Source organism: Diabrotica undecimpunctata, chromosome 5 (genome assembly GCF_040954645.1).
Source record: "Diabrotica undecimpunctata isolate CICGRU chromosome 5, icDiaUnde3, whole genome shotgun sequence".
Taxonomy (NCBI): domain Eukaryota; kingdom Metazoa; phylum Arthropoda; class Insecta; order Coleoptera; family Chrysomelidae; genus Diabrotica; species Diabrotica undecimpunctata.
In genome coordinates this window covers 105294795-105308271 of record NC_092807.1, presented here as the reverse complement: position 1 = coordinate 105308271, position 13477 = coordinate 105294795, and the positions used below count along the sequence as shown (strand labels likewise).

Genomic DNA, 13477 nt, shown 5'->3' with positions numbered 1-13477 from the left:
ATGTATCCACTCTCGCGTCCGCCCTTTGAGATTTCGTCTAGTTATACCAAGATCTTACTCTGGGCAAATTTTCAGCCATATTATCGATCGTTAATTTTTCCGAAAAAAATTACAACTTCATCCCTGTATAGCCACCCCCTGTACCACGAGGGTCGTCCGCCTGTAAGGCAAAGTCTCAACCCAGTTACAATGAATATATTCCAATATAGAAATGTCATATTACTGATCATTCCAAAATTTCGGCTCTATCTCTCCGACTATTAGGCAAGCTCCTCTTTCCTTTAAAGGAGACAGATAGTTGAACGATATTTTATACAATGTCTATCACTGAGTATGGATTTATTTTTGTCCAAGTTTTATATTGGTCCACTATTTCAAATGCAGTTTAAACAGACATATATTAAATTGTATGTTCCGTTTTAAATTCGTTCAATCTGTATGTATACTAAAAGGCTAAGCCCTTCTTGTGCGCAATACTCCTCCTAAACGGTGATAGATAGGAGAATAATTTTTTCGAATAATTAAACAGATTGTTGAGTAGATTCCTCCTAAGGTTTAAAATTTAAAAAATTCAAACTGGTTTAAAAATTGCGGCCATAAAATGAATTTTTCCTATAGTAAAGTATAGGAATTTTACAGGTTTCTACTAGCTAAATGAATTAATAAATATTTTGTACTTGAAATTCGAAGTTGGTTTTTTTGTTTGCAATTTGGTTAGTTTAGTTTAGGTTCGGTTAGGTTAGGTTAGGCTGGGATATCTTACCGGAAGTAAATACTTCCGGTTTCATAATTCTGAATTCAATCAGTAAGTATAAGAAAAAAGTAGACGCGGGCATATTTTAAAAATACATTGAAAATTAGGACTTTAAATTTTGAAGAATGAAACCTGTAAAATTCCTATACTTTACTATAGGAAAAATTCATTTTATGGCCGCCATTTTTAAACCGGTTCGAATTTTTTTAATTTTAAACCTTAGGGGGAATCTACTCAATATTCTGTTTAATTATTCGAAAAAATTATTCTCCTATCTATCACCGTTTAGGAGGAGTATTGCGCACAATAAAAGGGCTATCATTTACACCAGGCGACGGAAACGATGGATCGTTAGACTCCGCCCCTCTTAAATATCAGCAAAACTTACATCAAAACTCGATGTCGAGTTGGTCCGCTAGTAACTATTACGAATAAAACACAAATATACCATAGTAAGAAATTAGTTTTAGAAAAACATTAACACTATCAAAGTATGATTAAATTAACTGATTTCAAAATTAATTTTTATACTTCTCCAAATATTAAAAAAAAAACATAAAAGCTATACAGCCAACGTCTGATATTAAAAAAAAATATTAGATGATAGCCGATATGTTTTTAACTATGGAACTGCTACTTTCCAATGAAACTATTTATTGATTGCCATTTTGTTATTGATCAAATTATTTATTTAGCTTCCCAAGGTGAAACTATTGGTAGGGCCAAGTAGTTTTTCTGGTGGATTACGTTTTATAATAAAGTTAAAAGGAAGTGTATTTAAATATTCTTCATAGGTCCACAATTTTGTACTAAATTAAAATAAAATCAAATGATTAAAAATATTATTATTATCATATATTTTACTCTATAAGTCTTTGTATTCGTGAATTAGTATAGTAGATCTAGGAAAAAGTAAAAAAACACTATATGATTTTCAATAATTCAAGTAGCAGATGAATTTTTTAGTTAATATACAGGGTGGTCCTTAAGTAATTGTACAAACGAAAACCGTAAATTCTACACTTTAAAATATTACGATTTAAGCCAAATTGCTTTAATAAAATGTTGATATTAAGAAAGATACAGGGTGTTAAAGTGCAAATTTAAAATTCTATTTTTCTCTATAACTTTCATGTTTGTAAAGATTTATGCATAAAAATTTACAACTGGGTACTTTTGAATATGAGAAATTATAATTTGATGCATACTTTGATGTAGCTAATAGAGGGCGCCACATATGCTACATATGTGGCATAAATTTGCACTTAACTTTTTTGCTGTTTGAGTAACCTTTATTTTTGATAAAAAATATAAAAGATACATTATTTTAACAAAAAAAGGTATACTTCTTAATAACTTCAAAACTTAACAGTTTTCGTGATAATCGCATTTTACAAATCAGCTGCATAATTCTGATTTAAGGCAATTACTCCAAGCAACGAAGGAAAAATAGACAAAAACATTAATAAATCTAAATTTTGGTTTCAAATAATTTTAACTTAAGTCAATAGTTAACGAAATATTAACTAAAATAAATATATAAGCAGGATAATTAATAATAGGATTTGACAAAAACAGAATAATAGGGATTTTACATCAAACATTTTACGTTTTATGTTAAATTAAAGTCATAATCAAAACATTTTGTTTACAAACCAAATTAAGAAATAGTTAAACTAAATAACATAACTTTTTGTCAACGTAAATGTTCGATATGTCCATCATTTTCTTTAAAACATTTGTCAATATATTACATAAAAGATCGTCTCATGTTAAATAGAATCATTGGTTCTAAAGAAACTGCTGCAGTATTTATTTCTTCTCATAGTTGGTTGCGAATGTTTATGGGATTCTTATAGACACGTTGTTTTAATACGCCCCATACACCAAAATCAAGCGGATTAAATTCTGGGCTACGTGGTGGCTATAATGTATAATGGATGAATATATTCTTTTGGATACATATCCAAACCTTATGGTATATTAGGGAACTACATCTTATTTGTTTCAGAGGTTAAACTGTGATGTATTTGATTCATTGGTTACTTATATAAACACGGAATAACCTATAGATGTCATTACTTATTTATATGATTACGTTACAGATTACGAGTAACTATAATTACATCTCGAACAAATGATCTATTATGATTAACTAACTAACTAATATTATGCTAAACTAAATTACCTGTGTGTTTATTATATTTATAACAATATCGGTTATTAGGCCAACGATGATGTTTTCGTAAAAATGCTGAGTCTTTAAGGTTAGATTGGTAGCAAAAGTATTATGAAACAAGACACATATGTGTTATTCAATACCTGGGCTTTAGTTTCTAATTGTCCTAATAAAAATGGTTAAATAATTTACGTAATGAATGATAATTATTCTTTTGGGATTTTTTATAAATTAAATAATTATATAATATAATTATAAATAATTGTATCAATATCTCACCACATTGCAAAGAATTTGACTGCCACGATAAATCCAACGTTCAGAACAGTTATATTTAAGTATGTTCTCACTGCCTTCTCTCTAGAATGTGGTGGTGTACCGTCTTACATAAACCACATATTTTGGGTTTTCAGCATTTTACAATGGGGAAAAAGTAATACAACTCCAGTAGGTATAGAAACTTAAGAAGCGATTTAAAAGGGAAACTGTAAACATGATGACGGCCAACGTCTGAATACGGACACGGCACCTAAAGAAGAAGATGAAGAATATTTTCATAAGACATTTAGCAGCCATAACAAAAATTTTGTAATGTAACATTATCATCTTTGAGTTGTTGTAATAAGAATAAACTGTGAATTATGCTTATCTACAGGTATTCAGTGCTTCACCGCACAAATATTACAACTAAGAATTATTATGCAGCTGACTTATAAAATGCGAATATCTCGAAAACGGTTAAATTTTGAGGTTATCAACAAGTATACCTTTTCCTTGTAAAAACAATGTATCTTTAATATTTTTTAACACAATTAGAGCTAACTTTAAGAGCAAAAAAGTTAAGCGCAAATCTATGCCACACATGTGGCATATGTGGCGCCCTCTATCAGTTACAGTAAAGTTTGTATAAAATTATAATTTTTCCTGTTTTAAAGCATCCAATTATAAATTTTTGTCCAAAAATATGTACAAACGTTAAAGTTATAGCGAAAAATAGAATTTTAAATTTCCACTTTAACACCCTGTATCTTTCTTAATATCAACATTTTATTAAAGCAAGTTGGCTTAAATCGTAATATTTTAAAATGTAGAGTTTACGGTTTTCGTTTGTACAATTACTTAGTTTCTTTAGTTTCTAATTGTCCTAATAAAAATGGTTAAATAATTTACGTAATGAATGATAATTATTCTTTTGGGATTTTTTATAAATTAAATAATTATATAATATAATTATAAATAATTGTATCAATATCTCACCACATTGCAAAGAATTTGACTGCCACGATAAATCCAACGTTCAGAACAGTTATATTTAAGTATGTTCTCACTGCCTTCTCTCTAGAATGTGGTGGTGTACCGTCTTACATAAACCACATATTTTGGGTTTTCAGCATTTTACAATGGGGAAAAAGTAATACAACTCCAGTAGGTATAGAAACTTAAGAAGCGATTTAAAAGGGAAACTGTAAACATGATGACGGCCAACGTCTGAATACGGACACGGCACCTAAAGAAGAAGATGAAGAATATTTTCATAAGACATTTAGCAGCCATAACAAAAATTTTGTAATGTAACATTATCATCTTTGAGTTGTTGTAATAAGAATAAACTGTGAATTATGCTTATCTACAGGTATTCAGTGCTTCACCGCACAAATATTACAACTAAGAATTATTATGCAGCTGACTTATAAAATGCGAATATCTCGAAAACGGTTAAATTTTGAGGTTATCAACAAGTATACCTTTTCCTTGTAAAAACAATGTATCTTTAATATTTTTTAACACAATTAGAGCTAACTTTAAGAGCAAAAAAGTTAAGCGCAAATCTATGCCACACATGTGGCATATGTGGCGCCCTCTATCAGTTACAGTAAAGTTTGTATAAAATTATAATTTTTCCTGTTTTAAAGCATCCAATTATAAATTTTTGTCCAAAAATATGTACAAACGTTAAAGTTATAGCGAAAAATAGAATTTTAAATTTCCACTTTAACACCCTGTATCTTTCTTAATATCAACATTTTATTAAAGCAAGTTGGCTTAAATCGTAATATTTTAAAATGTAGAGTTTACGGTTTTCGTTTGTACAATTACTTAAGGACCACCCTGTATATATTAATAGAAAATAAACATATTTCCCGCGGAGGAATAGGAATGGGGAGGAGGATTCGATGTTGTTTTTGAAAGTTGAAATGTGAAGTATGAGATCATAAAAAAGACTCTTATCTAGGGATTCATCAATTTTTTATTGGAAATATTTTAAATAAACAATCGAACCGTCAAACTTATTATTTTCCTCTTAAAGTCTTTTCTATTTAGAGATATTTAACAATGGATGAAAAACAAAATGAACAACAAAATCGGTGCTTTTAAATATTGTTAATAACTTTTTGATTATTTATTAAAATTTGTTTAAATGTACCAGAACTTGAAGGTCTTGTGTGAAGAACTTGTGTACAAAAGATGAGCCAGATCGGTTAAATAGTTTTTGAAAAATTTAATTTGTTTATAAGATTTTTTGAAAAATGAGATAATTTTGAAGGTTGATCCAGATAATTTGACTGAATGGATCTCAATATTCCGGGGCTTATTTTCTTTTTTAAGACGTATATTAATAACTTATGGGAAAAAAAGTTAAAAAATTACATTTGAAATACAAATTACACATAATGATTTAATAATAGATAGAAACAAACTAGGGCAATATAAAGAGATACAAAGACCTATTAAAAGAACAACTTACCCAAAAATTAGACAGTGATGATAAGGATATAGACGAAATAGATAACATACTTACAGAAACGATGATTACATCAGGAAAAGAAATAGCAAAAAAGGATCTAAAAAAGAACAACTATATATCAACAGAAATAAAGAAGCTTATGAATAAAAGGACGAAGCTGAACGAAGAAGGCAAAAGGAAATCTATAGAATATGTAGAAATCAATAAAACAATAAGCAGAATGATAAAAGAAAATAAGAGAAAAGAAGAGGAAATAAAAATAGAAGAAGCAATACAGAACAACAAAAATATGAAATGCTTAAGACCGAAATTAGGTAAGTTTGGCATAAACAAAATAAAAGATGTAAAATGAGTAGAAACAAACATTAAAGATGACATCATAAATATAATCCACCATTTCTACTTAGAATTATATAAAACAAAAAAGGAACCACCAGAAGAAATTAAAAATCAACTTAAGGCTAAAATAAAAAATGTCCACTCAGAGCTACAGCCAGAAATAAGCAAATCAGAAATAAAGAAGGCATTGAAAGAAATGAAAAACAACAAATCGCCTGAAAAAGATGGAATAACTGCAGAGATGCTAAAATATGGTGGAAAAGTGGTAATTAATACTCTACATTCCCCTTTTAACAAGATATTAAAAGAAAAAAAAATCTCAAACAACTGGAAGGAATCCGTATCCATTATCCTACACAAGAAAAGGAATCCTCAATATAACGTATAAACTCCTAACAAAAATTTTAACCAACAGATTGACGACAAAATTTGACGGATACCAGTCGAAAGAACAAGCTGGTTTTAGAAAGGGATTCAGCACAAGTGACCATTTACTAAGTATGAAAATACTCATAAAACGAGCAAATGTATACCACATTCCTCTATATAAGGGGTTCCCAACTTAATTTTTCCAAGGACCCCTTCATCAAGGTACTACAATGACGAGGACCCCCACTATTTCCCAAAGACCTAAACAAAACTAAAGTTACCCGAAAAGAGCCAAAATATGTAAAAACATAAATCAAACTAATGCTATTTAGGATTTATTTGTGAAAATACAGAGTACCTACACAAGTACATTATTAGTTTTAATTTTCACTTCTCAATTATTGAGATACGTTGAATTTAACCTTAGAATCCATTATTTCTGTAATGTTAGGTTTCAAACTTGAAACTTTCACTCTGAAATCCGACCGCATATCAAGCCGATTCCTATATTTGTTTTTCATGAAGCACATGGAAAAAAATGCTTGCTCACACCGATAAGTTGTTGCAAACGGAAGGATTTTTTTCATGGCCTTGTCTCCAAGTTCTTTGTAATATTTGCGTGCTGTTGCCCAGAAGTCTGCTATTTTCTCGCCATTAAAAATCTCCTTCATCGTACCACAACTCGACAAATCCACAAGCTTATCTTGTTCTTCTTTTGTGAGGCCTTGGATTTGTTCAATTGCTTGACAACTAAAAGGATTTTGAATCCAACCATCATCAGGGTCAGGTTCAGGGAAGTATATCCTAAAAGTCGTGGCTAGGCTGCGTAGGTTCTCGGCTGCGTTGATATTTATCGGGTCAGGTAAACTCTGCTCTACAGACTCCAAGAACTGTTTCAAATTAGGAAAGTTGGTGAACGACTCGTTTTCAATCCTTGCCGCCCAAAGCTGACAGTTTTTTACCATCGCACTGATTTTATCTTTAACTTTGAACATGTCTACATTTTTCCCTTGAAAACTTAAATTTAATACATTTAAGAAAATATTTAAAATAAAATTCAATTAACACTTGTAGAATATAAACTAAAAAACTGCTAAGCTAGATATTTGGATTATTCAAAATCCCATGAAAAACTTACTGTACTGAAGTCTATTCTTTTTCTCGATTTTCTAGTTTTGTATCGTAATGTTTTTCCACTTGCTACTCAAACGCTGCTATCTCCAATTGTCTAAGCGGTAAAATTATTGAAGTTTTGTAAACTCCAGAGTTTTTGCTGTATATAGTCTCTAGCATGCAACCATGTCTTCTGTCTTCCATTTTTATTTTCTAATATTTTTTTATATGTAATTCACCGTCATTTTAGTTTTAGAGCATCTTTCAAGGCTCCTGTTGTTTTGTTTTTGTTCGTTATCTATTCATTTTTCTTTAAGATGGCAATGAAAACCTCAGCATATATTTTTTGAAGACTCATTCTTTTCTTGATTATCTCTACCTTCATATTTATGTTTCTGGTACATCTATTTCTGAGCCTGTAGTACACTCTTTACCTGATTGCCATTTAGCTTGTACACCACGTAGTCATGCTTACATGCCCGTGTCCAGATGATGGCGGTCGCTCATGGTAGCCGCGATCTTGAAAAACAAGGTTACGTGAGCTTTCATTCTGATGATACCACGGCCATCATCTTGAGGTTAACTCTGTCGTAAGTCTTTTACATATTCGTATTGAACGAGAAAGAATACATGATTACTAAGAACTTTCAAGATATCAATCATGTTGATGTTTCAAATTTTGCTTTTAGTGTGTTTTTTAGACTATTCTTTTATCTACCTATATTTTCCGTTGGTTAGGTTCCTCTAAATTAAATTTTATTTTTATTTTCTTTCACATTAAGCATTTTTTGTTGTACAAAATTGTGTGACTTTAACAAAAATTTAGTAATATTGAACTCACTTCTATCTCAAACAATTTTTTTATTAACCAAATACCTCATTTGGTTCATCTAACCATACTGAAATCGAAGAAAGCAGCGAAATGTAGATACATGTTAGAAAAATGTATTAGTTAGCAATATTAGGTACTCAGAAAACAATTTAGACTAAGATAAATATGTACAGTACTATTTTAGCATTAAAAGATCCTATCTTTTTATTTATTTTGTAAAATTTTGTACTCAATGTGGGCATGACTCTGGCTTTAAAAATATAGTAATGGCATCAAAAGAAAACTGTCAAACAGCCATTTGACTGTTTTCGAAAAAAAGTAAAATAGTCCTATAAATAAGTATTAGTAACGATGTACGAAATAGTTTTATACGTATTTGATACAAAAAATTAGTATAAATTATGATACACTTACGTGTAAGTAATTATACCCTTATTTTGAATAGTTCTTGTATTTAAAACAGGAACTGAATTTTTATATATTACGCTTATTTTTATATATTCTACATAGTTGTTAACATTTGTTAAGAGTTGTGTTAAGCAAGAAGATTGTATTTAAGGAGATTCTTTTTCTTATTTTAAAACAGTATTGTTTTTTCAAAGTTATAGCCTATGTTTGGATTCCGTTGTTCAACTTTCCTACCAGGTTTTGAGGGGTCTCTCGCGTGGTCTGCTGGTGTTCGGTTTCTCTTTCCTTGGAATCTTACTTTTTCTTTAGGTGTCGTTTCCCAATTGGAGGTTGGATATCATCATCACTATCTTTACTCTAACTACCGCTGCTCTGAAGAGTTATGACTCTTTTTTTAAGCCCTTCTCTCTATTCGGATCGCCGAATATAGGCCTCTCCTAATTCTCGTCATTCATCTCTGTTGTTTGTAAGATGTTTCCACATTGGCCCTGCAGTTCTTTTAATATCGTCGCTCCAGCGCATTTGCGGTCTTCCTCGTGGTCTTTTGGCTTCATATGGCCGCCAATTCCCGATTTCTTTATTTCATCGGCCATCCTTAAGACGTTCGTTATATCCAGCCCATTTCCATTTCAGTTTAGCTGCCTCTTCGACAGCATTTTTACTTTTGTTCTAACACTCTACCTCCTGTATTATCAATATTAACTTTTTATATCGTTGTACTCTCATTATGTGTCGCATATATTGTAACTTCCTTCGTTCGATTTCTTCTGTGTCTTCTATCTTAAGTATCCTTCTGTAACACCACATTTTAAATGACTGTAGCTTATTTATGTGTTCTTGCTTCAGCGTCCAGCTTTCAAGTTCATATTGTAGTACCGAAAGCACATAAAACCTCTGAGTTCTTACTATCAGTTCTAATCTAAGGCCTTTATTGCAGAGAGTTGTTTTCATTTTTACAAACTCATTTTTGCTATTTCTATCCTGCCATTATTACTGTTGTTTGATCAATATTTTCTAAAACCCAGGTTCCCAGCTATTTGTATTTTTCAACCCTTTCTATTGATACATCACCCAAATGTATGTTTGTTTGTATATTGGTTTTCTTTGTTATTATCATGTATTTTTTAGTCTTTTTATATTTAGTTTTAGTCCGTATTTTTCACAGTAACTGGTAGTCTTGTTTAGTAGTAGTTGGAGTTGTTCAGCAGAGCTTGCCGTAATTACGGTGTCATCTGCGTATCTTATGTTGTTGTTCAGATAGTAATGCTTCTTCAACAACGGAATCACTAATATGCATTTAATAGTAATGGAGACATATAATACATCCCTGCCTAACTCCTCTCCCGATTTTAATTTCTGAACTGGGTCGATATCTATTACAATTTGTAAAATTTTTTTCATCATCATTGTTTTTTTTTGTATCTGGGTGGTATTAGAATTTTTTTGACTTTTATCTATTTCTGTCTTTAGTAATAACCATTTTGTATCTGTTTCATTTTTTTGGATAATTCTTTTCTTAACATTAATCGATTATTGATTTCATCTATCAGACGTTGTCTTATGAGTTGGTTCCTTAATTAACTAATATCGATGTGTGTATCTGTTGTTCTTCGTTTTATCAATGTGAACTGTCTTGTCTTCCTGAATAATATATTTTATATTAATAATTGTCAACTTTCCTGAATGGGGCCACTTGACGTAGCTGATTCCTAATACGAGTAACCCTATTTTCAGTCTTTCCATTTTTTTAACTGCATTATCCACTTTTCCAGTTTGATGTAGATTTCTAACATTCCAAATCGCTACTTTACAAGGTTTTCGCATGTTGACGACCGGAAAGGCCTTGCAATCTTGTGATTTTCCTCCTCCGCAGGATCTTGTTTTCCAGACTGGATCAGTGCAGTGTTGGCGTAGAGTATTTGCTTTCATTTACAATTTTTGTAAGACTTTTACAACCCATTTTATCAACGTGATCTCTCCATGCTCTTTTTCTGACTCTTGATCATTTTACGACTTCTTTGAGCATCTTTGTTGCTTGTACCTCAGGTAGGTTGCTGGCTTCACTTATGAATATCCTTTTCGAAGGACCATTTCTCCCTTCATCGTCGACCCTTATCCTACTTTCTTACAAAATAAAATAAATTGGCAGGTTGCCTTAATAATACTGTATGTCGAAACAAGCCAGTGTAAGATAAAGATTAACAATGACGTATGAATTAAAAACAAGACCCAATACAGTCACAACACAAAGGTTATGGGTAACCGAAAAAAGAATGGAATAAGAATGAAAAATAATTATCTACCAACCGCGCAAAAATTGTAGTAACAACTTTTAATAGAAGTATTAATCAGAATTGCTTATAGAGAGGAAGAAGAAGAATACGTAAACGTGAACTCTACAATTTTGCCCGATGACGTATCAAGATTAGTACTTCCTTAATCATAATGGACTTTGTTATCGGTGGCGCTATCTGTATGTCAAAGCTAAGACTGATTGGGTAATGTGATATATTATATGGAAATACTCTCGTTCGTGTAACACTAATCTTTTTCAAAATTATTTTCTCAGATTTCACATAATTTTATAATTCCATTTTTATTGTGTCTATTGTAAAAATCTTCAATTACTATCCAAGTGCTTATGAATTAACTATTTTAAGTGCATAAATTTTTACCTCCTACGTCCACCTTTATCCTCTAAATAATTTTTAACCTGTTTTCTTTGGGGGTATATTTTAAAATGTCTTTTAAAGAGTGGATAATTGTTAAATTAAATATGTATAAAACTATTATACAAATAATAAATAATTTCTAAATGTATGATATTTTTAGAACTACTTACATAAGTGGAATATTAGGCAATTTTAAATTTTAATCTTTATTTTGTAAATGTTAACTGATATATTTTAAAATGATGTATATTTATTATTTTAAAAAGTTGTTGGCAACAGCCATTGCGAACAGCTTTTGAACGTTTTGTAATATATTTATTTTTGTTACTGATTGGCGTTTTATTTTTTGTTTAGTCATAAGAAATCAAGTACAAAAATAAAAAGAGAATATCAAAAAACTAACTGAAAAAAATTGAAAAAATTCAGAATAAAAACTAAAAATAAAAAATACAAAAAATCAGTATCACACATCAAATATCAACAAAAAGAAAGTAAAAAGTATAATAAGGAATTTTAAAAACAACACAAAAGTCGTGAAATAACAGACACAACCAGAAACAATAAAAGCAGTTTTTGCAGTTTTACTATGATATTTCTAGATAATAATTGTAATATTTTTCCTGTTATTATCAATGGCATCTAGCCCTAAAGGGCCACGTGGCCATGGCACAGGCTCTGAAAAATATATTGATCGGAAAATATATTAATCACTAAAATACTTTTGTTTTTACTATGCTTGATATCAATGCATTATCTATATATTTAATTTATCATTAGGTAATTTAATCTATACGAAAAAACAAATAATTCAATTGAGTTGACTACCCGAGTTCATTTCAATATGGCTCAAGATTTAACTTCAAACACATAGGAAAAGGTTACGCGCGGTTAACTTACGGACGATGTATCGATACGAAAAATTCAATGTTTCGGAGCCAGACGAGCCAGTTACACGACCCGAGTGTGTTTTTTAGAATGTGAATGTGTGTTTTTTAAATTTTGACGATAGCTCTGAAGACGGCTTATAAATTATCAGCTAGGAAGTAGATATTTTACACACTTTTATGTTCATAGACACTCTGTTCGTACACACTGTTCTTTTAATTCATTTAGAATAACAAAAGATTAAATATGGATCAACTTAGAAATCCCAAGATAAAAGCCAAACTTACAAAAAGAAATAATAATGTTGCCCTAATCGCCAGTACCAATGATATCGAAAGAAACTGGATCAACTTAAAGGTCGCTATATGCAATGATGCATTCAATATCGACACATACCATCTTTTCGTAGATTTTAAATAGGCCTATGATAGTGTCCTAAGAAATAAATTGTATAAATCCATGGATGAATTCCACATCCCCGATAAATTAATAAGATTGGTTAAGGCTACAATGCGTAATGTTGTTTGCAAAGTCGAAATACAGGGCGAACAATCACAGGCATTTGAAACGCATGTTGGGCTGCGACAGGGAGATACGCTGGTGTGTCTCCTTTTCAACATAGCTCTGGAAAAGGCAGTCAGGGATGCCCAAATAGACAACGGAGGAAACATTTTTAATAAATCATCCCAAATTTTGGCATATGCAGATGACGTTGACCTAGTTGCCCGCACAACACGCAAGCTAGAAGAAATTTATACCACCTTGTCAAACGCGTCAAAAAAATATGGGCCTGTAAGTAACTGAGGAGAAAACTAAGATAATGGCATCAACACCCAACAATAGAGCCAGGAACATCGGCCACCAATTCACGGTTGATAACTCTACCTTCGAAGTGGTAGACAAATTCACACACTTAGGCTCCCTGATCACCAAGGAGAACGTCATGGCGGAAGTAATCAAGCGAAGAATAATCCTATCAAACAAATGCTATTTTGGACTGAGTAGACATATGAGAAGCAGAAAATTAAGCCAAAAAACAAAAATAACCATATACAAAACCCTTATACAACCAGTGTTGACATATGGGTCGGAGAAATGGACTATTTCCAAGGCAGATGAAAACCTCCTGCTTATATTTGAATGAAGGACCGAGAAGAATATTCGATGGCATCCGTGAAAA

General features: G+C 31.1%; 1 protein-coding gene across 1 annotated transcript; it reads right to left on the bottom strand.

Moving 5' to 3' along the window:
* Positions 1 to 6785: 6785 nt before the first annotated feature.
* LOC140442403 (zinc finger BED domain-containing protein 5-like) lies at positions 6786 to 7382 on the bottom strand. The gene has a single exon (XM_072533477.1). The coding sequence runs from the start codon at positions 7380 to 7382 to the stop codon at positions 6786 to 6788; it is 597 nt and encodes a 198-aa protein (XP_072389578.1).
* Positions 7383 to 13477: the final 6095 nt, after the last annotated feature.

Bases quoted from the DNA above. Each gene is read 5' to 3' on its own strand.
- LOC140442403 (XM_072533477.1), bottom strand. From the start codon at position 7,382: ATGTTCAAAGTTAAAGATAAAATCAGTGCGATGGTAAAAAACTGTCAG.